This window comes from Betta splendens, chromosome 22 (genome assembly GCF_900634795.4).
Source record: "Betta splendens chromosome 22, fBetSpl5.4, whole genome shotgun sequence".
Classification (NCBI taxonomy): Eukaryota; Metazoa; Chordata; class Actinopteri; order Anabantiformes; family Osphronemidae; genus Betta; species Betta splendens.
Window position 1 is genome coordinate 16,562,567 of NC_040900.2, and position 27,012 is coordinate 16,589,578.

The following is a 27,012-nucleotide window of genomic DNA, read 5'->3' on the forward strand; positions in this document are numbered from 1 at the left end:
CTGAACTGAGTGATTCATCTATTGCAGTTGAGTTGTTTGTCATGGAGACAAAATTAGCCAGGACCACTGCTGCCTTCTGCATTTCCCCGAAAAGTCAGGCAAAAATTACCATTGTAGTCTAGGGGAAATTCAGACTGTCTCTGCTCTTTGAGACAGATATAAACTAAAGTTTAGATCTGACGACTTAGCCAGGCACATCATTAGAAAGAAGACAAGCATGACTATCACTAAATGAAAAAAATATGTTGATAGAGTAAATATCAAAAAACTGAACATTTTGATATTTGAATGGTTTGCAGTTGAAAGTATAAATGTACAGAAAATATGTAAGAAAAATAATAAATAAATATACGTGAAATAATTCAAATAACAATGCAGTGCATGCTTTGCATAATAACACCTAAAGATTAAGATACATTTTAATAGTTTTCCATTTTGTGTGATGATGCTACTGTATGGGACTAAGCATAGCCAACTTATTTCAGCTCCAGAAACCCTAAATCTAACACATACATGTTTTGCATTTGACTAATTAAAGGGGCTGTATTGTATTTTTTGGTGCTGTAAAACAAGTTCCTGAGGTCCCAACAATATGTGCTGAATGCTATAGGGCTATCTAGAAATGTGTTGTTGGCCTGTCTAACTATATGCTCTCAAAGCCTGTAAGACAACTGGTGTAGATCTAAAGCTCATGCGTCAACATTTATAAAGTATTATCCATGTAGACAGGACTCATGTAGGATTAAAGTTAACAATGGTTTACCTTGTGTTTTCTTTACCTGTCTGCACACTCAGATGAGTTTGAGAGACAGGAGAGGATATTGTGGAATAGAAAGCATTATCTCCTACTAGGTCCTCTCTCTCTCTCTCTCTCTCACCTCGCACGCACGCACGCACACTTTCTTTGTCTGAAAAGAGGGTGTTTCCTGTTGGCTGCAACCTTTGAACTCAATTCCTACGCATGCACTCTAACAAGTATGTGTCAGTTGGTAATGGAACTTTGAACTCTGTAAAATTTGTTTTGATCTAAGATAAGCAGCTGTTGTAAAAACATGAGCAGCATACACTGTGCTTTTAAATCTGATTGTTGACGTTGTGTTTATAAAACACAAAAGAAATGTGCCATGCTGAGATCTATTGCTTGTTCTCCAGTATTTGTCACAGAAATTTTAGTCAAGATCAAACTGTACATGAAACAATGTCAATGTTCTCTGTTTTTTGCATTTAAAACTCTTTGGCAATCCCTTTTGCTACAGGAAATCTTGAAGCAGTTAATAGTGATGCCCCTTCCCAACATTCTTTGCATTGCCAAAGATCCAATATCAGGTAACACACATACCTACACAATATTTAGTAAACACTCCATACTTAAAGGGATACTTCACCACTGAAAAGCAAGTTTTGTTATTAAAAATTGGACATTTTATTAACCAAATGCGTAAAAACATTTAACCTTCATGGTCTGTGTTCAGAGAAAACAGGTAAATAGTCAGTATTACGTGTTGTGGCTGAAAATGGTCATATCCTACAACACACAGAATGAACCTCCCCACCTGCATCGATTGGTCCTGCGGGGCATGTTACTTTTTTTACAGACAAACGTTTGGATATGCCTACAAAATTGTGAAATAATTATAGAATTAGTATTAGAGCTGCCAGCCACTCAAAGCTAATCCACAAGCTAACATTAGAAATGTAGACCAGCGCTACGCCTGACAGTACAAAACACGACAAGCAGCAGCTCGTAACTTTACTCGTAAGGTTGACTATATTACTTACGTAGTGCTCATTCGACCGTTCTGTCCTAATTCAGAGCCAGATATTCGGCCATTGAATGTTAGTGCGTAATAATGTGTAAGCAAGGATAAACAATGGCGGAGAGAGCAGTAGTGCCTCAGCAGGCTGGCAGCCCCGCTCTCAGCCTGACGGTTGCTGGGGGAAGTACAGAGAAAACCAGGAAGCATATGTTGGCACTCAACCCACAGAGATGTCTCAGCGGAAAAATAAATTACAATTTCTCTTTAGGAAATTATAGAGTTTTATTGTTTATTTTTTCTCGATCTTGTGAAGCAAAGAGACGTTAAAATATAGCTTAACAGAAATCAGACTTACAAAAAAGGCAAACATAGCAAAAGAAAAAAAATGCTGCTACAGGTGACAGAGAGTTCTTCTTCCCCTCATGGGGAAGAAAGTAAACCCTGCTCTTGCCTGCTCCACCAATCAGTCTATGGCCAGGCGACATAAAAAGTGGAGGACCCAAATGCATAATCCCAGACAGAAGTACGTGTAAGTAAAAAGCAAAAAAAAACAGGAATAATAATATAATAATAATTATAGGTCAATATATCAAAACTCTAAAACATGTAACAAACAAAAAACACACATGGAACAGAAACAACAGCAAGGTAACCAGATCAGTCTTAAATGTAACAACCATGAAAAACCGACAAGTAAACACTAAGCTCAAAGACCTTAAATACTCAGACATTAACAGTAATCTGATTGAAATTGATTACAAAATGGAAAAAAACACCAAACCAAAAGGAAACCAGAAAGAACTCCTCGCGGAGTGAAAGCTAAGTTATATTGCATACCAAATCAATGTAATTTGCTTACTCATTACAAATTAAATACAATATTCTAGAAACGTTCTTTTTTTCTCATTCTGTCAAAATATTCATCAGTATATACAAATACAACCCAAATTGGTTTGTGGTGGCAGTGAATGCTGGTCAGTATTGCTACAAAATATACTTTTTTAAACTGCTTTCAGAGTTATTGTTTAACAGAAAACATTTATATTGTAGCTGTTATTACTATATACACTCACAATAGAGAGTCTGTAGATAGTTAGCTGTATATATAATATAGCCCGAGGGCTGCTGCTCTCTTAATCACCGGTCATCAACATTTGGATAATTTCTTCAAACATGAAGTTTAAAACGTGACTTATATTGGCATAAGATTTAGATGTTTTTCTTAGCTCAGTCAGAGTTTCTTGTGTTTTATACAGTCAGTAAGCACTTTTATGTTACTATGGGTAAAGTTTGTGATATATAGCATGTTTGTGATTTGCTCCCTCCAGCTAGAAGCATGGAAGAACTAAAGAGACTTTTGTTGCTGATTCTAGGCTGTGCTGTTCAGGTAACACACACATGCATACACACGCACACTCATGCCCAGAAATTTTGCATGTCTGAGCAGCTGCTCCTGCTGATTCTTTAATTGCAGGGTGATACTACAAGATTGAAAAACATGTGGAGCCACATGTTGTATGAATGTGGTAATTATTTAAGTGACACAGCATGGAGACTATAAGCCTTCCTTCTGAGTATTCAATTGATTAAATATTTGTGTAATGTAGTATTGTATGTAATATTTATAAGAGCTTGTTTAATATATTTAGTAGTGCTTAAAATCCTTAATCGCGTTAACTGCATGAGTTTCCTATGTTTAATTGTGAGTCATGCATTAATATGAGAAGCATTTAGTAACAAATTCAAAAGTAGTATACTACTTAGCATTTTTATTTTGAAAATACTTTTTTTCGGTGAGAGCAACAGTTGGTACTCGTTGTAACGCTGTTTTTATTACAACTCGTGGAATCTTCCTGTGATGGTGCGTCATGAGGGACATTACTACAGACTACATTTTATGTAGTCTGCCGAAGTCTCCCTCCGTTTGTTTAGGTGGGTGATTTTTGCTGGCATTAACAGTGTGTAATGCATTTAAGTGATACTTCAGACTCAAAGTACTACAGTGATTCAGCTGATTCAGATTCAGCTTTGCCGTAAATGACGTCTTTCCACGAACTCCGCCATTCGGGAGAAATTTAAATAGATAATTTCCATATAAGACACCTTTATTCTATACAGTTCCAGTTCAGTGCAGCGGTCTCCCCCCCCCCCCGAAAGACTCTGATTGATCACCAGCCCGCTCCTCTTGTGACCCTTCGTTTGTCTGCATTTGTAATCAGAGCCAGTGAGCAACTGACTTTCCAAATATTAATAATGAAAATAAACTGTGTCAACACGACCTAATGTGCCCGGCACTAATATTTAGTTTATTTCTAAAAGTTAAACTGAATCTAGCCAGGAAGGTGAGGCTAAGTTTACCTTAGTGGGTTAGTAATACTTGTTATAAAAGAATAGAGGGGCACTTATGTGGAATGTGACAGCACAGGTGGTTTCTCTGTTTTATGGTGTCATTCACATTTCTCCCATGGCTCTGAACACAACTAACAGTTGTTTACCTTTGCCTGTTGCTCCTGCTTCTTACTTACTAATGTCTCTTTCTATGAAGGACAGAAAGAGAGGAATTGATATAACCACATGAAAATGTTGATCTCTTCCACCCTGTGAACCACACACACATTACTATGAAACTACCTGCAACATATGACATATTGGTGTAATGGAAAACAAAAACATGAATAACCTTGAGTATGTTATCTTTTAAATGAAGGGCTCTATTTAGATATGCTTTGATTTTTCAGTCTGATCGTAAGGAGGAGATGATAGAGAAGATCAAGCTGCTAGACATTGAGACCCAGGCTGCCATCGTTTCCTACATACAGGAGGTTGAAAATTTTTATATTTTCCAAACCATATTTTAAAAGGTCTGTTTTTGTGCCAAAAAACAATTACACGGACTGAATGAATACTTTACCGATTATGATTTTTTAAGACAACATTTGTTTAATGTGCGTGTGTGTGTTTCTACATACATATAAATATATATACATATATTGTTTTTGTTATAGGTAACTCATAACCAGATGAATGTTTTGGATTTGAACTGGCTAGAGGAAGATGCAGAACTTCCACGTGAAGTGCTAGAACCTCTCTCTCGTAATATGGCTCTATTACTGCAGCAACTGATTGACCAGAGAGATAAAGCCACTCAGGTACTTGGACACACATTAAACTGCATGTTCTTTAAATTTATGCTAGGTTTAAAATCTAAAATAATAAATGACGATGATGAATGTGTTTAATTCGTAATAATGTAAGTAATGGTGGTAGAATTTAACCTGCAACACAAATGTGCATTCTCAGGAAAGGTAATTTTAAGATTCAAAATTCTAAAAACTTTATGAATCCCAGAGGAAAATTGCTCTGCACACTTTAATCGCACGATTACAGGTACACACAAGGAGGTATGGAGATTAAAAATAAGAATGCTAACACATCTACACACACTGGCCACCGGTTGAAAGGATCTCCAGTGACGTTCTGTGGAGCACTTAATACTGATCAGCCTCTGCCTGAAGGTGCTCCTCAGTCCAGCCAGGACCCTGTGTAGGGGGTGGGCGGTGTTGTCTAGGATAGAGAGGAGTTTGACCAGCATCCTACTCTGAACTACAGCATGTAGAGGGTCCAACTCCACCCCCAGAACAGAGCCAGCCCTCCTGATCACTTTGTCCAGTCTGTTACTGTTTGCTACATTCATGCTGCTGCCTCAACAGACCACAGCGTAAAAAACTACACTGGCCACCACAGACTCATAGAACATCCTCAGCATCGTGCTACAGACGTTAAAGGACCTGAGCCTCCTCAGAAAGTACATTCTGCTCTAAGCCTTCTTGTACACAGGTGATGAATCATTTTTAAAGTTTTGTTTATTGTCCAAGTACACTCTCAGGTATTTGTACTCGGTCACAACCTCCACCTTTTTAATAGTGAGAGGGGTGACAGGACTCCCTTAACCTGCATGTCCTTCAGTTTCTCTCCCAGCAGCGCAGGCCGAACGGTATTGAATTCATTGGAGAAATCATATATGATGGCGTCATCCACTCCTAGTTGTAGGTGATATGCGAACTGGAGGGGAGTCGATTGAAGGTTTGACCAGAGAACGCTGGAATTATAGCCAGTGATGGTCCTAATGCCCCTCCACACTTCCCTGGTGTTATTGTTTTGAAGCCTGTGTTCTAGTTTCCTCCTGTAGGCCTCATTCCCCTGATTTTGACTGACAACAGTCTCGACACTCCTAGCTCCCTTGTGTCCCCTGACCTGAATGCTTTCCTTTTTTCATTCAGGATGGCTTTGATGCCATGAGTGAGCCATAGCTTGTTGGTAGGAAAGTATCAAAAGTTTTATCAGGTACATGGGTGTCCACGCAGAAATTTATAGAAATCTGTGATGCCGTCTGTCTGTCCATCAATGTCCTTCCTCTTCTCTGCAAAGCAACATGGTCCTCATCTTTTCACTTTTAAACAGTTTTAATAATGGCAGGCTACCTTTAAACCAGAGGTGTGTATTGTGCCAGCAGATGAATCAAATTGTGATCTGACTTGCCCAGGGGTAGGAGTGCAGTGGAAGAGTAGGCAGCCTTAACATTCGCATATATCAGGTCCAGTGTGTTCTCACCTCCTTTTGGGACAACTCACAAACTGAGTGGCTGGTGTGATAAAAGTCACCGGCGTCAGGATGTCTGGACTGCAGGTTATAGACGACCGTCTGTATGACGACACAAGCAGCGGCAGCATTCGCAGAGCGGGGGGTGTAAACAGCGATGAGTATAACGTGTGCAAACTCTCTGGATAGATAATATGAACGGAGGGCCTCAGCCAGCAGTTTGGTGTCAAGACTGCAAATCCGCTCGACACATGCCCAGGATGGCAGGCACCATTTAATAAATAGTTAATAAACACAGCAATCCCTTTCCTCGACTCTTCGGCCTCTGTCAAAGCACACAGCGCTGAACCTGTCAATATTAACTCTTCTGTCTTTCAGGTAATTGTGGATCTGACCCAGGAGAGAGACTACCTGTCCAGTCAGCAGCCCCAGGAAAATTGCAGGAACCTCAGCATGAGCAGCCAGGAATATTGGCAAACGTCTGAGGATTCGGGAATGAATAATGGCGGATCAGCTTTGAATGTGTTGGGCCTGAGCAAAGAAGAAAAACAACATTTGTCTGTGGAGCTTGCTGATACAAAGGCTAAGCTTCTCAGATATAGACAAGAATTGTAAGTTTGTTCATAGTCTGCCTAGACATAAGCCTAATTAGTTTAATACTGTCTGTTATGACCATGGCTTTCAATGGATAAAAAAAAGTAACAAAGGCTTAGAAGAACATAAATTACTAGTCATTAAAAGTCAAAGACTGCACAACTCAATTTCACCCCACACAAACCAGTAACAATGCGTGCCATGGGTCAAACTGATCTGAAACTCTGAATTGTGCGGGCATGCGTATAGGCATATGTATTTATCGTATTTTCCTGACTATAGATGTTTTCATCTTTAGGCTGCACCTGTCTATAAGCCACGTTGGTGTCCACGTTGTAACGTGAGATATTTATTCAGAAAGATAATATACAGAAAGATTTTTGTAACCTTTAATTAAATATGGTAAATGTTTCTTTTTTTCAAACAGTGCCTGCAACATGGCTGGTTAAAAAAAAAAAGTACAGCAGCGTACCACAAATATAATTGATCACTATCTACCGCTGCTTTCTACACATTAAAACCACTAAGAACCAGAATCTGAATCAGCTTTAATCTCCAAGTTTGCACAGGACAACTAAGGAACTATGTGATCTGACTCTGTCTTTGTTCCTGCTTGTGGCAAAAAAACTAAATACTTACAATTTTGATTATAGTTATTAACACAATAAATTAACAAATTGCACATTTATTTTTATCTCTGTAAGAGTCATTGAGTTACTGTATTGTGTGACCGGTAGCGTTCAGCTCAGACACAGCCTGGGGGAAGAAGCTGACTCTCTGTCTGGTTCTGGTGGCCATTGCTCTGTGATGCCTGCCAGAGGGGATGAGTTTAAACAGTTTGTGTGCAGGGTGTGTTGGGTCAGCAGTGATGCTTGCTGCCCGTTTTTTTTATTCTGGCCCAGTACAGATGATCAATAGAAGGAAGCTCAGTCCCGATGATCTTTAATGCTGACCAGACTACCTGCTGCAGTCTGTGTCTGTCCTGCTTGGTGGCTGACCCAAACCATACAGTGATGGAGGTTTAGAGGACAGACTGAATGATGGCCGTGCAGAATATGGTCAGCAGCTCCTGGGGCAACTCCAGTTGGTTTTGACTGCACCACTGAACTAGCTGCTCCACTTCCTGTATGCAGACTCATCACTGTCCTGGATCAGCCTAACGATGATCATGTCATCTGCATGCTTCAGGAGTTTCACAGATGGGTTCCCTGAGGTGCAGTCGTTAGCGTACAGGGAGAAGAGCAGCGACGCACCCCTGCGGTTTGCCGCATCTGCATACCTTTTTTTCTTGTAGGAGAACTGCAGGGGATCCAGCAGGGTGTCTGTGATGTCCTTCAGATGACTTAGTACTAGCCTCTCAAATGTCTTCATGGCCACAGACGTCAGGGCGACAGGTCTATAGTCGTTCAGGCTGTTGATGGTGGACTTCTTAGGGAGGGGCACAATGGTGGACTGCCTAAAGAAGTTGGGCACTGTAGACAGCTACAGAGAATGGTTGACGACCTTGGTAATCGGAAGATCGGTGCCAACTGGTCAGCACAAACGTGTTCGGGACACACCATCGGGTCCCGGAGTCTTTCCGGTTTTCCGCTTTTGAAAGGGTTGGCAGACATCACAGTGCCGCTAGTGGGTCTGATGATGGGAGAGTGTGAATGTCATCGTCATCAGTGTCAGAATTCAGGTCTTTTACTGTTTTGGTGACTTTTTCCTCATGTGAGCTGCTTCCACAGTGTCGAGAGAGACCTTTTCAACTTCAGTTCTTTTGAGGTGGTGATTGTTTTGGCTTTTGTTGAGCGCTGCAACTCATGGTTTGCATGTAAGAATAAGTGAAACGTCGAGTTTGCTTGTTGGCTCTGTCCATCTGACAGTGAGCAGACATACGAGTGCATCCTTAAAAAAGGGTTCAAAGGACGTGAAAGAAGTAGCGGCTTATTGTGCGGTATACTGAAATTACATTATTTTTGTATGTATTTTGCAGGGAGGACAAGACCGAGCAGCTGATGGATTCAAAACATGAAGTGGAGCGTCTGGATCAGGAGCTACAGAGACTGAAACAAGAGGTGCAAAAAAAGAATATAATTTGACTTAACTGTGTTGTTTCTGTAAAACGCTGGGGAACATTACAGTTTTTTATTGCATTGTATATATTTATAGAGTATATCCAGGATAATATTTGTGTACTTGTGTATGTGCACGTGTGCATGTTGGGGAACGTTCAGAACCAGGCTCTGTCTTGTGAGGCTCGTTCAGTCCGAGTGTACCGGGATGAAGTGGACTCATTAAGGGAAAGGGCTGCCAGGGTTGACCGACTGGAAACTGAACTGACCAGATGTAAAGAGAAACTGAACGATGTTCACTTCTACAAGACCAGAGTGGAGGTACAACCAGACCATCATGCTACATACCAGTACTTGCTTAGCCAATATGACACAGTAATGAATATAGTCTGAATTAGGACTATTGAAAGTATACAGGCTACTCAAAATGGGTTTGTGTGTATGTGTTTGGTCTTTCAGGAGCTTCGTGAGGACAACCTGACTCTGTTGGAAACAAAGGTGCTGTTGGAAGAGCAGCTGGCAGCCTCCAGGACACGCTGTAACAAACTCCACATACTGGAGAAAGACAACCTGTTACTACAAGCTAAAATACAGGACCTGGAAATGGTATTATATTTTAATATGTACATGTGTGTTTGGAGGTTATAGAGTTGCTTGCTTGTTTTGTCTGTGTGTGTTTACTTGGTGTGTTTGTCAAGGAGAGAGACAGTGAACGTCAGAGGCTAGAGGAGCTGGTGGAGGAGAACATGCTGTTGGAGATTGGACAAAAACAGAGTATGAACGAGTCAGCTCACCTCGGTTGGGAGTTGGAGCAGCTGTCAAAGAACACAGATCACAATGAGTGTATGTTAAACTGTATTCTCTCTGAGTCAAGAAATGTATAGACAGATCTAATCAAAATATTCTTTTTGTTACAGCTCATAAGTCATTGGTCCATGAGCTCAACGAGTGTGTTTCCAGTCGTGTCTTAAAGCTGGAGAAACAGAACCAGGATCTGCAGGCCTTTATAGAAAGACTGAAAGAGGAGAATTTTCTTCTACAGGAGAAACAGATTCACATCCAGGACCTAGACAAAGAGAATGAAAGTCTCACCAAGAAGGTGTGAAACCTAAATAGACTTCTATATTAACAGAACTGCACTTGGGCATATTTGAGATACTTATAACCTTTAGCCACTATACATTTGTTAGGTGGCGCGTCTTCAGGGCTTATTAGACCAGGAGAGGCTTACAAATCTGGATATGGAATCTCTTGGAGAGAAACTAATGAAAGACAAACAGAGTCTGGAGAGAGAAATGCACATTCTAAGGACAGAGAAGGAGCAACAGGTGATGAACATATACACTTTTGGATAAAGTTTTTGAGTTTAAGAAGCCAAAATGCATTATCTGCTGAAACCCTTCTGCATATGTTCTTCATGTCCCTTACAATCAGATTTCAGAGTTGGAAAGGGAGAAGCACCATCTGTCTGATGCAGTGGGGTCTCTTCAGGAAAGGGCTCAGTCTAACAATGAAGCGAGGGTCTGTGATGTTGAAGCAGAGAATTGTTTACTGCATCAGAATATCACTGACACTAGCTCACGATTGGCTAGCTTGGAAACTCAACATAAACAAGCCAATGAAGAGATGGCAAAGCTAAGAGAGAAGGCTGGGCGATGTGAGGAGTTGGAGAGAGAAATGGCAAGGCTAGAGCGGACCAGAGATACTCTTAACAAAGAAGTAAAATTTAAAAGAAACCTTAAAAGAATGCATTTATTCATGTACCGACAAATATCAGTCTATAAGATGTAGATGTCTCTGTTTTGCCTGCAGGTAGCATCTTTGCGTATGTACATAGAGCGATCAGAAGCTCTAGATAAGGAAGTGTCTTCCCTGAATCAGGAGGTATATAAGCTAAAGCGGGAGGCAGAGGTGGCCCAGCATGAGCTGCAGCGACTGGGAAGGCATGAGGTAGAGAACAACCTACTGACAAAAGAAAACCTGGACCTTCGCTGTGCTCTGGAAAACCTGCGCTCTGTATCTATCTGTCTTGCTAACCTACAGGAGGAGCATAAAGGGGCTCAACTTCAAACACAAAAGCTGCAGAAGAGGCTGGAAGAGGTCTTAGAGGAAGCACACACAGAGAGGAAAAGGGTAGAAAGACTAGAGTTGAACGTGGCATCTGTGAACCAGGAGAAGCATCGCCTAGAAAAGCAAATAGAGAGTGGCAAAGAAAAGAAGGAAGAAATGGAGAGAGAAATGAGGGAGATAAACCGTAAAGAGGAGGAGCTGCGGAGAGAAGTGGTAGAACTGAAAGGGGAGCAAAGGAAGAGGGAGGAAGGAGAAAAGGAAAGGAGGAAGCTCCAGATGGACTTGGATCAGTCAGAGAAGGGCAGGAAACACATGGAGAAGGAGAGCTGGAAAATCAGAAGGCTGTTGGAGGAGAAAGAGACAGAACTGGAGGAGAAAACCAAACAACTTTCTATTGTTTTGAAGGAAGGAATAGCTCTAAATAAAGAAGTGGACAGACTGAAAGAAGTGACGGTCAAAGCCAAAGAGGTAGGGAGGGAGAACAAGGAGCTACAAAGACAATTAACTATTGACAGGAAGACTTTGGCTGCTCTGAGGGAGGTAAGATGTGATACATTTGCAGTTAATATTTGTACACTTGGTCAGTGTTTATCCAAGAACTGTATTGTGGTGGAACTGGATCAAAATGTGGACAAGTTAAGGCAGGGGTGGTCAATCCTGCTCCTTAAGCGCTACCGTCCTGCTGGTTTTCCAACTCTCTGATTAGCTAGATCAGGTGTCAGTAAGCTGCTGACTGGGTAAACACACATGGCCAAAATAATCAGTATTAGCTGGGGAAGGGGGGTTTGGAAAACTAGCAGGACGGTAGCTCTCGAGGTCCACGATTGAGCACCCCTGGGATAAGTGTTAAGGTTACAAATAAAAAAGCATGTATTTATACCAATACAATAGATAAATGTTCAAGCTGAAGCAGGTTATAATACTGATGTTACATTTTGATCTGTAGCACATAGAGTGTGGCATGGTATTGTGTATGTTTATGTAGGAACTAGTGATAGAGAAGCTGAGCGTTCAACAGCAGAGTGTTGAGTTGGAGAACCTAAATAAGGAACTGGAGAAGGTTGGACTAAACAGAGAGAAACTACTGCAGGAAGAGCACACACTGGAAGACAGGTGCATGCTTCAGTCTAATCATAGGACAACCAATTGATTGTAAATTATTTAATGTTTTTAACGTAATTCATAGAGTCCCTGAGTCACTTTTGCATGTATATGTCAGCAAATATAGGCAGCTGGAGTCTCGACTGGAGGAAACTGTCCATCAGACGACGAAGATTAATCAGGAGAAAATTTCCACTCTTCAAAACAAACTTGAGGAAAGCAACAAACTCAACAATATGTTACGCACTGAGTTAGCCACTGTAAGACTACATGCTTATTACTTTAACTTTGAAATCTAAGAAGAAAATTTTTCTGCACACTTAAAAATATTTTGCATGGACATAATAAATATTTAACAATCAAATACACATACTGTATTTTTAACAGGCAAAAAATGACTGTCGCTTCATTTACTAAACAATGACTTCAGAATTCAGAAATCATCAGAAATTTCTCTACAATTGTTATGATTTTTGCAGGCTCATCAGACTCTGAATGTGCTGCATCAGGAGAAAGAACAAAATTACGACTCCCAACTTTTAGATGGACAACAAAGTCAAGCAACAGCCACTGTTGAGCTGCTAAGGCTTAAAGATTATCTTATTGGCGTAGAAAAGAGTGTAAGTAATACATATTAGACCCTAAATACATGCCTTAGAGTATATTGTATGCACAGTGCTTTGCAAATGTGTTTATATACCTTAGTCATGTTTTGTTACAATGACAAACATATATTTATTTTGATTGAATGTGGTAGACTAAGTGACACAAAGTGAAAAGAAAATGATCAGTGTTTTTACTCATAATCTGAACCTAACTAAACAAATCTAAACATTGTGTGCATTCGTATTTTGCTTCTTCGTGCCAGTACTTTCTAGAACCACCTTTTGCTGCAATTACAACTTCAACTGTTTTAGTACATCTCTACCAGCTTTTACATCTACAGAGTGAAATATTTGCAAAATATTTAGATTTTGCAAACCATTTCCAGCTTAGTCACATTACTCGCTGGGTGTGTCTGAATGGCCCTTTTCATGTTTTGCCACAGGGTCAGGTAGATTCACTTGGTAGGTAGGTAGACATGCACTGTTGACTTCCCAGCACTCCTGTATCCTGTTCTGTCTACGGTTTCTACGTCATGTCTGTTTTTTTTCATAACCCAAACCTCCCCACACTTTTATCCTTGTCCTGTACACTTTCCAGCTATGTATTTGTAAAAATGTAAAACCATTGATAGTTTTTCATCCACTTCACAATTGTGTGCCACTTTGTGTTAGTCTAACACATTACCTTTGAATATACATTTGTGTATGAGGTTGGTGGTGACAAATTATGGAAATCTTCTTGATGATGATGTTCCACTATTGCAAGGCACTGTATCTTGTTTTGACTTTTGTTGTTTAGATAAAGTTTTTATTCTGGATCCTTCTGTTTTTTTTTCACTTGCCAATTTTTTACTCTCCTTCTAAATGTGGACATGGTTATTGTTGATGTTGCTATTCTCTGCAGAATGCATCACTGCAGACAGAGAGTAGTCTACTGAAAGAGCAACTCAGACAGCTAGAAAACCAAAACACTTCTGTTAACAACCAGATTGTGGTGCTGCAGCGAACCACCTCTACCCTTCAGGAACAGAATTCAGCCTTACACACACAGGCAGCAAAGCTACAGGTGTGTTATATGTAATTTTTACAAATTGCTTTGAAAGTAATTAATAATTCTGATAGCATTTTTAAATGAATAATCTGTAATGTCTTTTTAGGTAGAGAACTCTACCCTGTCTTGTCAGAATGCGTCTCTCATGGCCCAGAATGCTGTACTCCAGGGCCAAGTCACTGCCTTGGAGACAGAGATTGAGTCATGGCAGCGGCAGCGTGAGGAGGCATGGCAAGGTCGAGAAAATGTGCTCAGTGACCACGAGCGTTTGCTGAGCGTCCATGAGCGACAAGCACATGAGTATGAGCAGTTGATGAGTCAGCATGCTGGACTCAAAAGTAAACACAGGGCCCTGGAGAGTGAAAACAGGGCGATGCACAGCAAGTATGTTTGTACAAATTAAGTGTTGAGTCTATTACATATGCTATTGACTGAAAATGAATTTTTGTGTTGATAAAGATGCTGTTCTAATGCTTTTAATGGAAAAATTTTGAAACTGATCTTTGCAACATTATACAGAACAGAACCTTCTTAAAGTTCTTATGATTATATAGAACATTTGGATTCACGTGAAACTAATACATTTGCAGTAATTTAGTTTTCTGACAGGTTAACTTTTTATAGATTGACAGCTTGTACACAAATTGTGTTTCACTCATGTTGGAAAATCCTGATACCTACTCAAGTTTACAAGTACTCAAATTTATTTGATCAAGTATACTGAAGTATATTTCTAAAGTATAGTTTGCAGAGTAAGTACACTTGTGTGAATTGAATGTGAATCTACTTCTACTCCTTGAGTTTGAGTTTACTTATTTATTACTTCTTGGGACTAAACCAGCCCACTTTTCAGTCCCCAAACTTGAAGTATATTTTAAATGTATGAAAAGTAAACTTTAAGTACATAATTAGTCACATTTTATGCACTATTAACTGCATTAAAATGTACTTTAAATAAACTTGTTTATACTAATTATGTACTTATAGGCCACTAACTGCACTGAACAACTAAACTATAAATGTACTTCATACAGGCTATTAATATACCTGTGGCTTATAGATTACTTTTGATAACCTATATCAAAAGTATACTGCAGTATACTTTGCCAATATTGGTGGCTTACAATACTTTTTTGCCCTACGGTATATATTAACTTATAATAATTAATTAACTTAATTGAGCCTACATTTGGGAAGTTTCACCTCTGCATTTTAACCTGTACTTTAATTGTGTACATACAAATGATGTACTTCTAGGCTACTAACTACTGTATACTGAACAACTAAAGTATTAGTGTACTACATACAGGCTATTAGTACAACTGTAATGTATTGTAGTATATTTTTGAGAACTCATATCAACTGTAATTGTAATATGTATTATTAGTACACTTTAAGTATCCGTTAGCATATTGAAGTACATTTTTTTCTTTATTCCCAGTGAACTAATAATATATATTATATATATATATATAAAACTCCCTTCTCACCCCACGTGGGTGGTCTCATCCACTTTCCAAGCTCGGGTCCTCTACCAGAGGCCAGGAAGCTTGAGGGTTCTGCGCAGTATCCTTGCTGTTCCTAGGACTGCACTTTTCTGGACTGAGATGTCGGATGTTATTCCAGGGATCTGTTGTAGCCATTCCTCCAGTTTGGGGGTCACTGCCCCCAGTGCTCCAATCACCACAGGCACCACTGTGGCCTTCACCTTCCAAGCCTTCTCCAGTTCCTCTCTGAGCCCTTGGTATTTCTCTAGTTTCTCATGTTCCTTTTTCCTGATGTTGCCATCGCTTGGTATTGCCACATCCACCACTACGGCTTTCCTCTGCTCTTTATCCACCACCACAATGTCTGGTTGGTTCGCCATTACCATTCTGTCAGTCTGGATCTGGAAGTCCCACAGGATCTTGGCTCGCTCGTTCTCTACCACCTTGGGAGGTGTTTCCCACTTTGACCTTGGGGTTTCCAGTCCATACTCTGCACAGATGTTCCTGTATACTATGCCAGCCACTTGGTTATGGCGTTCCATGTATGCTTTCCCTGCCAGCATCTTACACCCTGCAGTTATGTGCTGGATCGTCTCAGGGGCCTCTTTGCACAGTCTACACCTTGGGTCTTGTCTGGTGTGGTAGATCTGGGCCTCTATGGCTCTGGTGCTCAGGGCCTGCTCCTGTGCGGCCAGGATGAGTGCCTCTGTGCTGTCCTTCAGCCCAGCCCTTTCAAGCCATTGGTAGGATTTGTTGAGATCAGCCACTTCAGTTATGTTCCGGTGGTACATCCCGTGTAAGGGCTTGTCCTCCCATGATGGTCCCTCTTCCAGCATCTCATCCTCCGTTCTCCACTGCCTGAGACATTCACTCAGCACGTCATCTGTCGGGGCCTTATCCTTGATGTACTTATAGATCTTGGATGTTTCATCCTGGATAGTGGCTCTCACGCTCACTAGTCCTCGGCCTCCTTCCTTGCGGCTAGCGTACAGTCTCAGGGTGCTGGATTTGGGGTGGAACCCTCCATGCATGGTGAGGAGCTTTCGTGTCTTAACATCTGTGGTCTGTATCTCTTCCTTTGGCCACCTTATTATTCCCGCAGGGTATCTGATCACTGGCAGGGCGTAGCTGTTTATTGCCTGGGATTTGTTCTTGCCATTGAGCTGGCTTCTTAGGACTTGCCTTACTCGTTGGAGGTATTTGGCTGTTGCCGCATTCCTTGTTGCCTGTTCAAGGTTGCCGTTTGCCTGTGGTATTCCAAGGTACTTGTAACTGTCCTCAATGTCTGCTATTGTTCCTTCTGGGAGTGAGACCCCTTCTGTGTGGATTACCTTGCCTCTCTTTGTCACCATCCTCCCACATTTCTCGAGTCCGAATGACATCCCGATGTCCGAGCTGTAGATCCTGGTGGTGTGGATCAGTGAGTCGATGTCTCGCTCGCTCTTGGCGTACAGCTTGATGTCATCCATGTAGAGGAGGTGACTTATGGTGGCCCCGTTCCGGAGTCGGTATCCATAGCCAGTCTTGTTTATTATTTGGCTGAGGGGGTTCAGACCTATGCAGAACAGCAGTGGGGACAGTGCATCTCCTTGGTATATGCCACATTTGATGGATACTTGGGCAAGTGGCTTCCCATTGGCTTCAAGGGTGGTTCTCCACAACCTCATTGAGTTTGCAATGAAGGCCCTTAGAGTTCTGTTGATGTTGTACAGCTCCAAGCATTCAATGATCCATGTGTGTGGCATTGAGTCATAGGCTTTCTTGTAGTCGATCCAGGCTGTGCACAGGTTGGTGTGTCGCACTCTGCAGTCTTGGGCGACTGTTCTGTCAACCAGGAGTTGGTGTTTGGCTCCTCTGGTATCCTTACTAATGCCCTTCTGTGCTTCGCTCATGTATTGACCCATGTGCCCACTTATCTTAGCTGCGATGATGCCTGACATGAGCTTCCATGTTGTGGAGAGGCAGGTTATTGGCCGGTAGTTGGATGGGACTGCACCCTTTGAGGGATCCTTCATTATCAGGATCGTTCGCCCTTCGGTTAGCCATTCAGGGTGAGTCCCATCCCTTAGCAGCTGGTTCATTTGTGCTGCCAGGCGCTCATGGATTGCAGTGAGCTTCTTTAGCCAGTAGGCGTGGATCATGTCAGGGCCAGGTGCTGTCCAGTTTTTCATACCTGAGACTCTTTGTTGGATGTCTGCCACTGTGATAGTCACTGGATTCTGTTCAGGGAGGTTGCTGTGGTCTTCCCTCAGATCCACCAGCCACTGTGCATCACTGTTGTGTGATGCCTCCCTTTCCCATATCCCTTTCCAGTACTGTTCAGTTTCCAGCCTTGGTGGGTCTGTTCTGTTGTTATTACCCTGCCATTGAGAGTACACTTTCGCAGGTTGTGTTGCGAACAGCCGGTTTATTCGTCTGGCTTCGTTGTCTCTGGTGTATCTCTTTAGGCGGCTGGCCAAGGCTTGTAGCCTTTGCTTGGCAGTTTCGAGTGCTTCAGGTATGGTCATCTGGCTGTACCTCTTGGGCATCGGTCTTCTCATTGCACCTCTCTGGGCCTCTGTCATTTGGCTCACTTCCCTCCGAGCTGCCTTGATTTTTGCCTCCAACCTTTGTTTCCATGGTGGGTATTGTTTCTCATGGCTCCCATGGTTGCTCTTATAGCCAAGCACCTCTAGGATCACTGATGCTGAAGCGTATACCAGCTCATTGGTTTCCGTGATTGTTGTGGTAGGGATCGCTCTCAATGCTGCATTCACATCTTCCATGAGACTTTCTGATGGTACTTCACTTAGCCGTTGTAGTGGCGTTCGGGGTTGCCTGTTCAATCTCGCCATGATCCTATCTTTCAGGTCAGTCGCTGCCTCGCTCAGCGTATCTGTGCTTATTGGGGCTTCGTACCCAATTTCCGGTTGGGGAGATGGTGAAACCTCCCCTCTGACCTGGCGTCCTGGCTCCCCCTTGCCGTAGCATTTGTGTTGTATCTCGTCAATCTCAAGTTGTGATAGCAGTTGCCGTTTGTGGATGTTGGAACACTGAGCTACTAGTTGCTTCGCCGTCAGCCTTGAATGTGGGTTTCTCCGTTCCCATTCACCACACATTCTTTGCATGTAGCCCCTCTGACTAGGGGTTACTTGAGTAGTAGCATTCCAACAGAGCCTGTTTCTCGCATCTCAGCCATTTCTTTCTTGTTCCAGTAGCCCACTTCTCGCCAAGGTGCTCTGGTTCCCCCAACACCTGACGCAGACCTTGTTAGACCGGGGCGACGGTCTGAGCCGGGTATCTCATGTGGTTTCATTGTCTCTCCTGATATGAGGTAGGCGGTGAGCTTGAAGGGCTTGCCCAGGACCCACACTGATGCCTATTCGCATCTCCTTCAAGCACCGCCTACCTCGGTAGGCGCTAGAGTAGAGGTATTATATATATATATATATATATATATATATATATGTATATATATATATATATATATTTATATATATATATGTGTATATATTATATGTATATATCTATATTATCTATATATCTATATATTTGTATCTATATGTATATCTATATATATTATCTGTGTCTCTCTCTCTCTCCTGTCTCTCTGTCTCTCTCTCTCCTCTCTCTCTCTCTCTCTCTCTCTTCCTCTCTCTCTCTCTCTCTCTCCTCTCTCTCTCTCTCTCTCTCTCTCTCTCTCTGTCTCTGTGTCTCTCTCTGTCCCTCGATGTACATCGTGTGAAACACTGGGGAGCTTTTGTATTCAAATCCAATAATGACACTCCATTGTAATCTACAAGTTTTATCATGGAACATGGTATGTCCCAACACAAATAGCCAGAAAATATATGTTGTGCAGGAAAGTGCCAAAAAATTCCAAGGGGACTATCACAAATTCAAGAGTTCAGTTATTTACGGACAAATTTAATTTCAATAAGCAAAATACAGACAAATGTGACAGTAAATAAAAGCTTTCTGGGCTTAGTCCAGTGCAAGCAAATGTCAGAGTATGTATAGCTCTACCATATCCAAGCTGTGTGGAAATCTTAGTAACTGCATCTGGTCTTACAAACAATTTTTAGATGATGGAGTTGTATATTATAGTGATAAATATGACAAAATATCAATATGAAAAGAAAAAAAGTGGTGTGTACCTGAAAGATGGTTAATTGGTTCATTCGTTTAATGATGAATTTTCTTAGCTTTAACTGAAATGTGCACATCAAAGACCTACAAACTGTACGTGCATGTAGTACGCGATGCATTTTTCATGATAGCATTCTTGCCTTATACATTCAGTTAACTCATAATTCATACTTGTAAGTAGAAACCAAGTACACGTGATCACTTAAATATAATTTTGGTATAATTTGGTATAGCTTAGTATTTATGTGCATAAAAGTGAACTTAAAGGATACTTTTTCCTTTTTAGTTTAAAACAAATATACAAATTAGTGTACTTGCATGTAGTAGTTTTTGCCATGGGTAACCTGTCATGGATTAGCACCTGGTGGTCACTGTTATTTTCTACCTTGCTCTCCGGTTTTACTTTGACACTCCGTTTGGTTTCCTGTCTGTTCTAGGTTCTGTTTTCCCACTTGGTCAAATGTTTCCCCAGTTGTCATTCGTCACGTGATCATCAGCTGTTTTGTGTTAATCATTAGTCGCCCTATTTAGCCTCAGTATGCACCTTGTTCCGTTGTCAGATTGTTTGTGAGAACACCGTCGTGCCACGTTCCATCGCAAGTTTAGTAAGCTTCTGTTTTCGCTTTGTACTTACCTATGTTACTCGCTCCTTGTCGGTACCTTTGTCAGTTTTCTTTATTCCCGGTGCCTGACCGTGCGATTACGTTATACTTCTTGTTTTGACGTTAACCAGTCCGTCTATTAAATGAATTACCAGACTGAGTTTGGTCTCCGGCTGTGCATTTGGGTCCTGCATCACGATCGCGTTCCGTTGGTCCGTGACATAACCAAAATAACTGCACCTGTCACTCATCCATGTGAAATTATATTTAAGACATTCAGCATAAATCTATATTATAATCCATATGCCCCTACAAATTGCAGTTAGTAGAACATAATGAATAATACTTTTAATACTTTTTTACTTTTAATATATTAAGAAATACCCCTTTGTGTGTAAATCTACAGGTACTGTGTTTTGCTGCACCAAAAAGAGAAATGGGAGGAGCAAGAGGGACAAAGTCAAAAAGAGAAGGAGGACCTACATGAAGAAGTACAGAAAAATAGACTACTACAGCAAGAGAACCTACAGCTAAAATCTGAGCTGGATAGGTACTTTACCACACTCTTAACACTTTTAAATATAGGAATATAGGACTAGACTTGACATATCTTGTCTTAAATATTTTTTATTAATGTATATCAATGATTTTTAAATGAATGTTTTACACACATACATACTATCGTGTGTGTGTGTGTGTGTGTGTGTGTGTGTGTGTGTGTGTGTGTGTGTGTGTGTGTGTGTGTGTGTGTGTGTGTGTGTGTGTGTGTGTGTGTGTGTGTGTGTGTGTGTGTGTGTCGGGGTGTTGTGAACATCCAGCGTGGGTCCTTGAGCAAGACCCTTCAAGCTACTGCCTACCTCATATAATGATGAGAGACAATGAAGCACGAGATACCGGCTCAGACGTTTCCCGCTCTAGCAAGGTCTGCATCAGGTGTTGGGGAACCAGAGCACCTTGGCGAGAAGTGGGCTAGTAAAACAAGAAGGAAATGGCTAAGATGCGAGAACAAGGCTCTGTTGGACTGCTACTACTCAACTAACCCTAGTCAGAGGGGTTACACGCAAAGAATGTGCGGTGACATTATCTCCCCAACCGGAAATTGGGTACGAAGCCCCAATGAGCACAGACATGCTGAGCGTGGCAGCCACTAAGGGAAGTACCATCAGAAAGTCTCATGAAAGATGTGAATGCAGCATTGAGGGCAATCCCTACCACAACAATCACTGAAACCAATGAGCTGATTTACACTTCAGCATTAGTGACTGGCTATAAGAGCAACCATGGGAGCCATGAAAAACAATTCCCACCATGGAAACGAAGGTTGGAAGCCAAAGTCAAGGCAGCTCGAAGGGAAGTGAGCCAAATGACAGAGGCCCATAGAGGTGCAATGAAAACACCAATGATCAAGAAGTACAGCCAGACGCCCATACCTGAAGCATTCGAAACTGCCAAGCAAAGGCTTCAAGCCTTGGCCAGCCGCCTAAAGAGATACACCAGAGACAACGAAGCCAGACGAATAAACCGGCTGTTTACAACACAACCTGCAAGTGTACTCTCAATGGCAGGGCAATAACAGCACAGCAGACCCACCAAGGCTGGAAACTGAACAGTACTGGAAAGGTATATGGGAGAGGGAGGCGTCACACAACAGCGATGCACAGTGGCTGGTGGATCTGAGGGAAGACCACAGGAACCTCTCTGAACAGAATCCAGTGACTATCACAGTGGCAGACATCCAACAAAGAGTCTCAGGCATGAAAAACTGGACAGCACACGGCCCAGACATGATCCATGCCTACTGGCTAAAGAAGCTCACTGCAATCCATGAGCGCCTGGCAGCACAAATGAACCAGCTGCTAAGGGATGGGACTCGCGCTGAATGGCTAACCGAAGGGCGAACAATCCTGATAATGAAGGATCCCTCAAAGGGTACAGTCCCGTCCGACTACCGGCCAACAACCTGTCTCTCCACAACATGGAGAACATGTCAGGCATCATAGCAGCTAAGATAAGTGGGCACATGGGTCAATACATGACCGAAGCATTGAAGGGCATTGGTAAGGATACCAGAGGAGCCAAACACCAACTCCTGGTTGACAGAACAGTCGCCCAAGACTGCAGAGTGCGACACACCAACCTGTGCACAGCCTGGATTGACTACAAGAAATTCAATGATGATGATTCAATGCCACACACATGAATCACTGAATGCTTGGAGCTGTACAAGATCAATAGAACTCTAAGTGCCTTCATTGCAAACTCGATGAGGTTGTGCAGAACCACCCTTGAAGCCAATGGGAAGGCCAAGTATCCATCAAATGTGGCATATACCAAGGAGATGCACTGTCCCCACTGCTGTTCTGAACCCCCTCAGCCAAATAATAAACAAGACTTGCTACGGATACCGACTCCCGAACAGGGCCACCATAAGAAAGCATACATGGAAAGCCATAACCAAGTGGCTGGCATAGTATACAGGAACATCTGCGCAGAGTATTGACTGGAGATCCAAGGTCAAAGTGGGAAACACCTCCCAAGGTGGTAGAGAACGCGTGAGCCAAGATCCTGTGGGAATTCCAGATACAGACAGAAAGAATTGTAATGGCGAACCAACCAGACATTGTGGCGGTGGACAAAGAACAGAGGAAAGCCGAAGTGGTGGATGTGGCAATACCAAGCGATGGCAACATCAGGAAAAAGGACCATGAGAAACTAGAGAAATACCAAAGGCTCAGAGAAGAACTGGAGAAGGCTTGGAAGGTGAAGGCCACAGTGGTGCCTGTGGTGATCGGAGCACTGATCCATGGAAAAACATCTGACATCTCAGTCCAGAAAAGTGCAGTCCTAGGAACAGCAAGCATACTGCGCAGAACCCTCAAGCTTCCTGGCTGGTAGAGGACCCGAGCATGGAAAGTGGATGAGACCACCCGTGGAGAGCCAGCCACTTGGTTGTGGCGTTCCATGTATGCTTTCCCTGCCAGCATCTTACACCCTGCAGTTATGTGCTGGATCGTCTCAGGGGCCTCTTTGCACAGTCTACACCTTGGGTCTTGTCTGGTGTGGTAGATCTGGGCCTCTATGGCTCTGGTGCTCAGGGCCTGCTCCTGTGCAGCCAGGATGAGTGCCTCTGTGCTGTCCTTCAGCCCAGCCCTTTCAAGCCATTGGTAGGATTTGTTGAGATCAGCCACTTCAGTTATGTTCCGGTGGTACATCCCGTGCAAGGGCTTGTCCTCCCATGATGGTCCGTCTTCCAGCATCTCATCCTCTGTTCTCCACTGCCTGAGACATTCACTCAGCATGTCATCTGTCAGGGCCTTATCCTTGATGTACTTATGGATCTTGGATGTTTCATCCTGGATAGTGGCTCTCACGCTCACTAGTCCTCGGCCTCCTTCCTTGCGGCTAGCGTACAGTCTCAGGGTGCTGGATTTGGGGTGGAACCCTCCGTGCATGGTGAGGAGCTTTCGTGTCTTAACATCTGTGGTCTGTATCTCTTCCTTTGGCCACCTTATTATTCCTGCAGGGTATCTGATCACTGGCAGAGCGTAGGTGTTTATTGCCCGGGATTTGTTCTTGCCATTGAGCTGGCTTCTTAGGACTTGCCTTGCTCGTTGGAGGTATTTGGCTGTTGCCGCATTCCTTGTTGCCTGTTCAAGGTTGCCGTTTGCCTGTGGTATTCCAAGGTACTTGTAATTGTCCTCAATGTCTGCTATTGTTCCTTCTGGGAGTGAGACCCCTTCTGTGTGGATTACCTTGCCTCTCTTTGTCACCATCCTCCCACATTTCTCGAGTCCGAATGACATCCCGATGTCCGAGCTGTAGATCCTGGTGGTGTGGATCAGCGAGTCGATGTCTCGCTCACTCTTGGCGTACAGCTTGATGTCATCCATGTAGAGGAGGTGACTTATGGTGGCCCCGTTCCGGAGTCGGTATCCATAGCCAGTCTTGTTTATTATTTGGCTGAGGGGGTTCAGACCTATGCAGAACAGCAGTGGGGACAGTGCATCTTCTTGGTATATGCCACATTTGATGGATACTTGGGCAAGTGGCTTCCCATTGGCTTCAAGGGTGGTTCTCCACAACCTCATCGGGTTTGCAATGAAGGCCCTTAGAGTTCTGTTGATGTTGTACAGCTCCAAGCATTCAGTGATCCATGTGTGTGGCATTGAGTCATAGGCTTTCTTGTAGTCGATCCAGGCTGTGCACAGGTTGGTGTGTCACATTCTGCAGTCTTGGGCGACTGTTCTGTCTACCAGGAGTTGGTGTTTGGCTCCTCTGGTATCCTTACCAATGCCCTTCTGTGCTTCACTCATGTATTGGCTCATGTGCCCACTTATCTTAGCTGCGATGATGCCTGACATGAGCTTCCATGTTGTGGAGAGACAGGTTATTGGCCGGTAGTTGGATGGGACTGTGCCCTTTGAGGGATCCTTCATTATCAGGATCGTTCGCCCTTCGGTTAGCCATTCAGGGTGAGTCCCATCCCTTAGCAGCTGGTTCATTTGTGCTGCCAGGCGCTCATGGATTGCAGTGAGCTTCTTTAGCCAGTAGGCGTGGATCATGTCAGGGCCAGGTGCTGTCCAGTTTTTCATACCTGAGACTCTATGTTGGATGTCTGCCACTGTGATAGTCACTGGATTCTGTTCAGGGAGGTTGCTGTGGTCTTCCCTCAGATCCACCAGCCACTGTGCATCACTGTTGTGTGATGCCTCCCTTTCCCATATACCCTTCCAGTACTGTTCAGTTTCCAGCCTTGGTGGGTCTGCTCTGTTGTTATTACCCTGCCATTGAGAGTACACTTTCGCAGGTTGTGTTGCGAACAGCCGGTTTATTAGCATTTGTGTTGTATCTCGTCAATCTCAAGTTGTGATAGCAGTTGCCGTTTGTGGATGTTGGAACACTGAGCTACTAGTTGCTTCGCCGTCAGCCTTGAATGTGGGTTTCTCCGTTCCCATTCACCGCACATTCTTTGCATGTAACCCCTCTGACTAGGGTTACTTGAGTAGTAGCATTCCAACAGAGTCTTGTTCTCGCATCTCAGCCATTTCTTTCTTGTTCCAGTAGCCCACTTCTCGCCAAGGTGCTCTGGTTCCCCAACACCTGACGCAGACCTTGTTAGACCGGGCGACGTCTGAGCCGGTATCTCATGTGGTTCATTGTCTCTCATGATATGATATGATATGAGGTAGGCGGTAGCTTGAAGGGTCTTGCCCAAGGACCCACACTGGATGCCTATTCGCCCTAACGGGGATTCGAACCGGGAACCCCCCGCATGTAAGTCCTGTGACTTTACCGATTGAGCTATCCAGCGAGCGAAAAAAAAAAAAAATATATATATATATACATATATATATATATATATATAAAGTATCCTCTCTCTCTAGAGAGAGACAGAGAGACCCCCCTAGAAATTCTGTCCATAAAAATAATGAACAGGACCGGTGACAAAGGGCAGCCCTGCCAAGTCCAACATGCACCAGGAGCAGGTCTGACATACTTCAATGGGAACCAAGCTCCTGCTTCGGCTGACAGAGACCAAACAGCCCTTAGCAAAGAGCCTTGGACTCCATACTCCCGGAGGACCCCCTACAGGATGCTACAAGGGAATGCCTTCTCCAAAGTCCACAAAACACATGACATGATAGACTGGTTGGGCAAACTCCCACAAACCCTTGAGCACCCCGTTGAGGGTGTAAAGTTAGTCCAGCGTTCCACAACCAGGCCAAAACCTACATTGTTCCTCCTGTATCCTAGGTTTCACTATCCAGTCGAATTCTCCTCTCCAGTACCCTGGCATAGACTTTTCCGAGGAGGCAGAGATGTGTCATCCGCCTATATTTGGAACACACTCTCCTGTCCTCCTTTTTGTGAAGAGGGACAGCCACTCTGGTTGTCGAGTCTAGTCCACGTGAAGTTGCAAAGGTGTGTCACCCAAGACAGCCCCACAACATCCAGAGACTTGAGTGGATCTCATCCACCCCCGCTGCCCTGCCACTGAGGAGCTTGCAAACTACCTTGGTGACCTCAGCCTGGGTGATAGGCAAGTCCACCTTTGAGTCCCCTGCCTCTGCTTTCTCAGCAGAAGGCATGTCGGGGGGATTGAGGAAATCCTCAAAGTACTCCTTCCACCGTCTGATAACATCCCCAGTCAAGGTCAACAGCTTCCCACCTCCACTGAAAACAGAGTTGGTGAAGAACTGCTTCCCCCTCCTGAGGCGTCGAATGGTTTGCCAGAATCTCTTTGAGGCCGAACAATAGTCCTCCTCCTTGGCCTCCCCAAACTCCTCCCATCTCGAGATTTTGCTTCTGCAACGGCACGGGCTGCAGCACACTTGGCCTGTCGGTACTCATCAGCTGCCTTTGGAGTCCCACAGGTCATCCAGACTTCTTCAGCTTGATGACATCCCTAACTTCCAGCATTCACCACCATGTTCAGCCTTATGTTTTGGACAGGTTTTAAATAAAAAATGGTATCGGTTTTGAAATGTATTGTTGATTGATATTAGAAGAAGAAACAATGTTATCATTTTAGTGTTCATGAGGTGATCACTTTACTTTCTTATAGATGTTCTCTTTGTGCTTATTGTACTGCTTTCTCCTACTCTCTTCTAGACTGACAGGGAGATTATCACAGCAGACAGAGCAGTGTGAGGAGCTCAAGCTGCGTATAAATGAGCTCAAGAGCTCATTAGGTTCTGCTCAGCTTGAACTCAGTCGATCAATGGTGCGACATGATTTACTAATGGAGCAACATCAAAGCCTGGATCTAACAATGACCAAACTAGACAACCATTGTGAGGTAAATAGTATGCCTAGTACCATAGGCCAGTGGGGGATATTTGTCTTAGTATAGCACTGTCTGACTTTAACGTGTGTGTGTGTGTGTGTGTGTGTGTGTGTGTGTGTGTGTGTGTGTGTGTGTGTGTGTGTGTGTGTGTGTGTGTGTGTGTGTGTGTGTGTG

At 43.1% G+C, this 27,012-nt stretch overlaps 1 protein-coding gene across 14 annotated transcripts in view; it reads left to right on the forward strand.

The window, feature by feature from the left end:
• ccdc88c (coiled-coil domain containing 88C) overlaps window positions 1-27,012 on the forward strand; it is a 55,431-nt gene that overhangs the window by 13,374 nt on the left and 15,045 nt on the right. For 13 of the 14 annotated variants that reach the window (XR_003784363.3, XR_008693527.1, XR_003784362.3 and 10 more), the window contains exons 4-23: window positions 1,257-1,326; window positions 3,086-3,144; window positions 4,496-4,579; window positions 4,763-4,906; window positions 6,735-6,967; window positions 8,929-9,010; window positions 9,170-9,328; window positions 9,467-9,613; window positions 9,706-9,850; window positions 9,925-10,106; window positions 10,198-10,335; window positions 10,442-10,726; window positions 10,820-11,617; window positions 12,063-12,190; window positions 12,297-12,438; window positions 12,658-12,798; window positions 13,688-13,849; window positions 13,941-14,218; window positions 20,458-20,601; window positions 26,664-26,850. Coding sequence is in view for 10 of the 14 variants with exons in the window: in XM_055505397.1 (XP_055361372.1) it covers window positions 1,257-1,326; window positions 3,086-3,144; window positions 4,496-4,579; window positions 4,763-4,906; window positions 6,735-6,967; window positions 8,929-9,010; window positions 9,170-9,328; window positions 9,467-9,613; window positions 9,706-9,850; window positions 9,925-10,106; window positions 10,198-10,335; window positions 10,442-10,726; window positions 10,820-11,617; window positions 12,063-12,190; window positions 12,297-12,438; window positions 12,658-12,798; window positions 13,688-13,849; window positions 13,941-14,218; window positions 20,458-20,601; window positions 26,664-26,850 (3,708 nt within the window). In the remaining 4 variants the exon portion in view is untranslated. The remainder of the gene's footprint in view (window positions 1-1,256; window positions 1,327-3,085; window positions 3,145-4,495; window positions 4,580-4,762; window positions 4,907-6,734; window positions 6,968-8,928; window positions 9,011-9,169; window positions 9,329-9,466; window positions 9,614-9,705; window positions 9,851-9,924; window positions 10,107-10,197; window positions 10,336-10,441; window positions 10,727-10,819; window positions 11,618-12,062; window positions 12,191-12,296; window positions 12,439-12,657; window positions 12,799-13,687; window positions 13,850-13,940; window positions 14,219-20,457; window positions 20,602-26,663; window positions 26,851-27,012) is intronic. The other variant, XM_029138376.3, reaches the window with a different exon arrangement.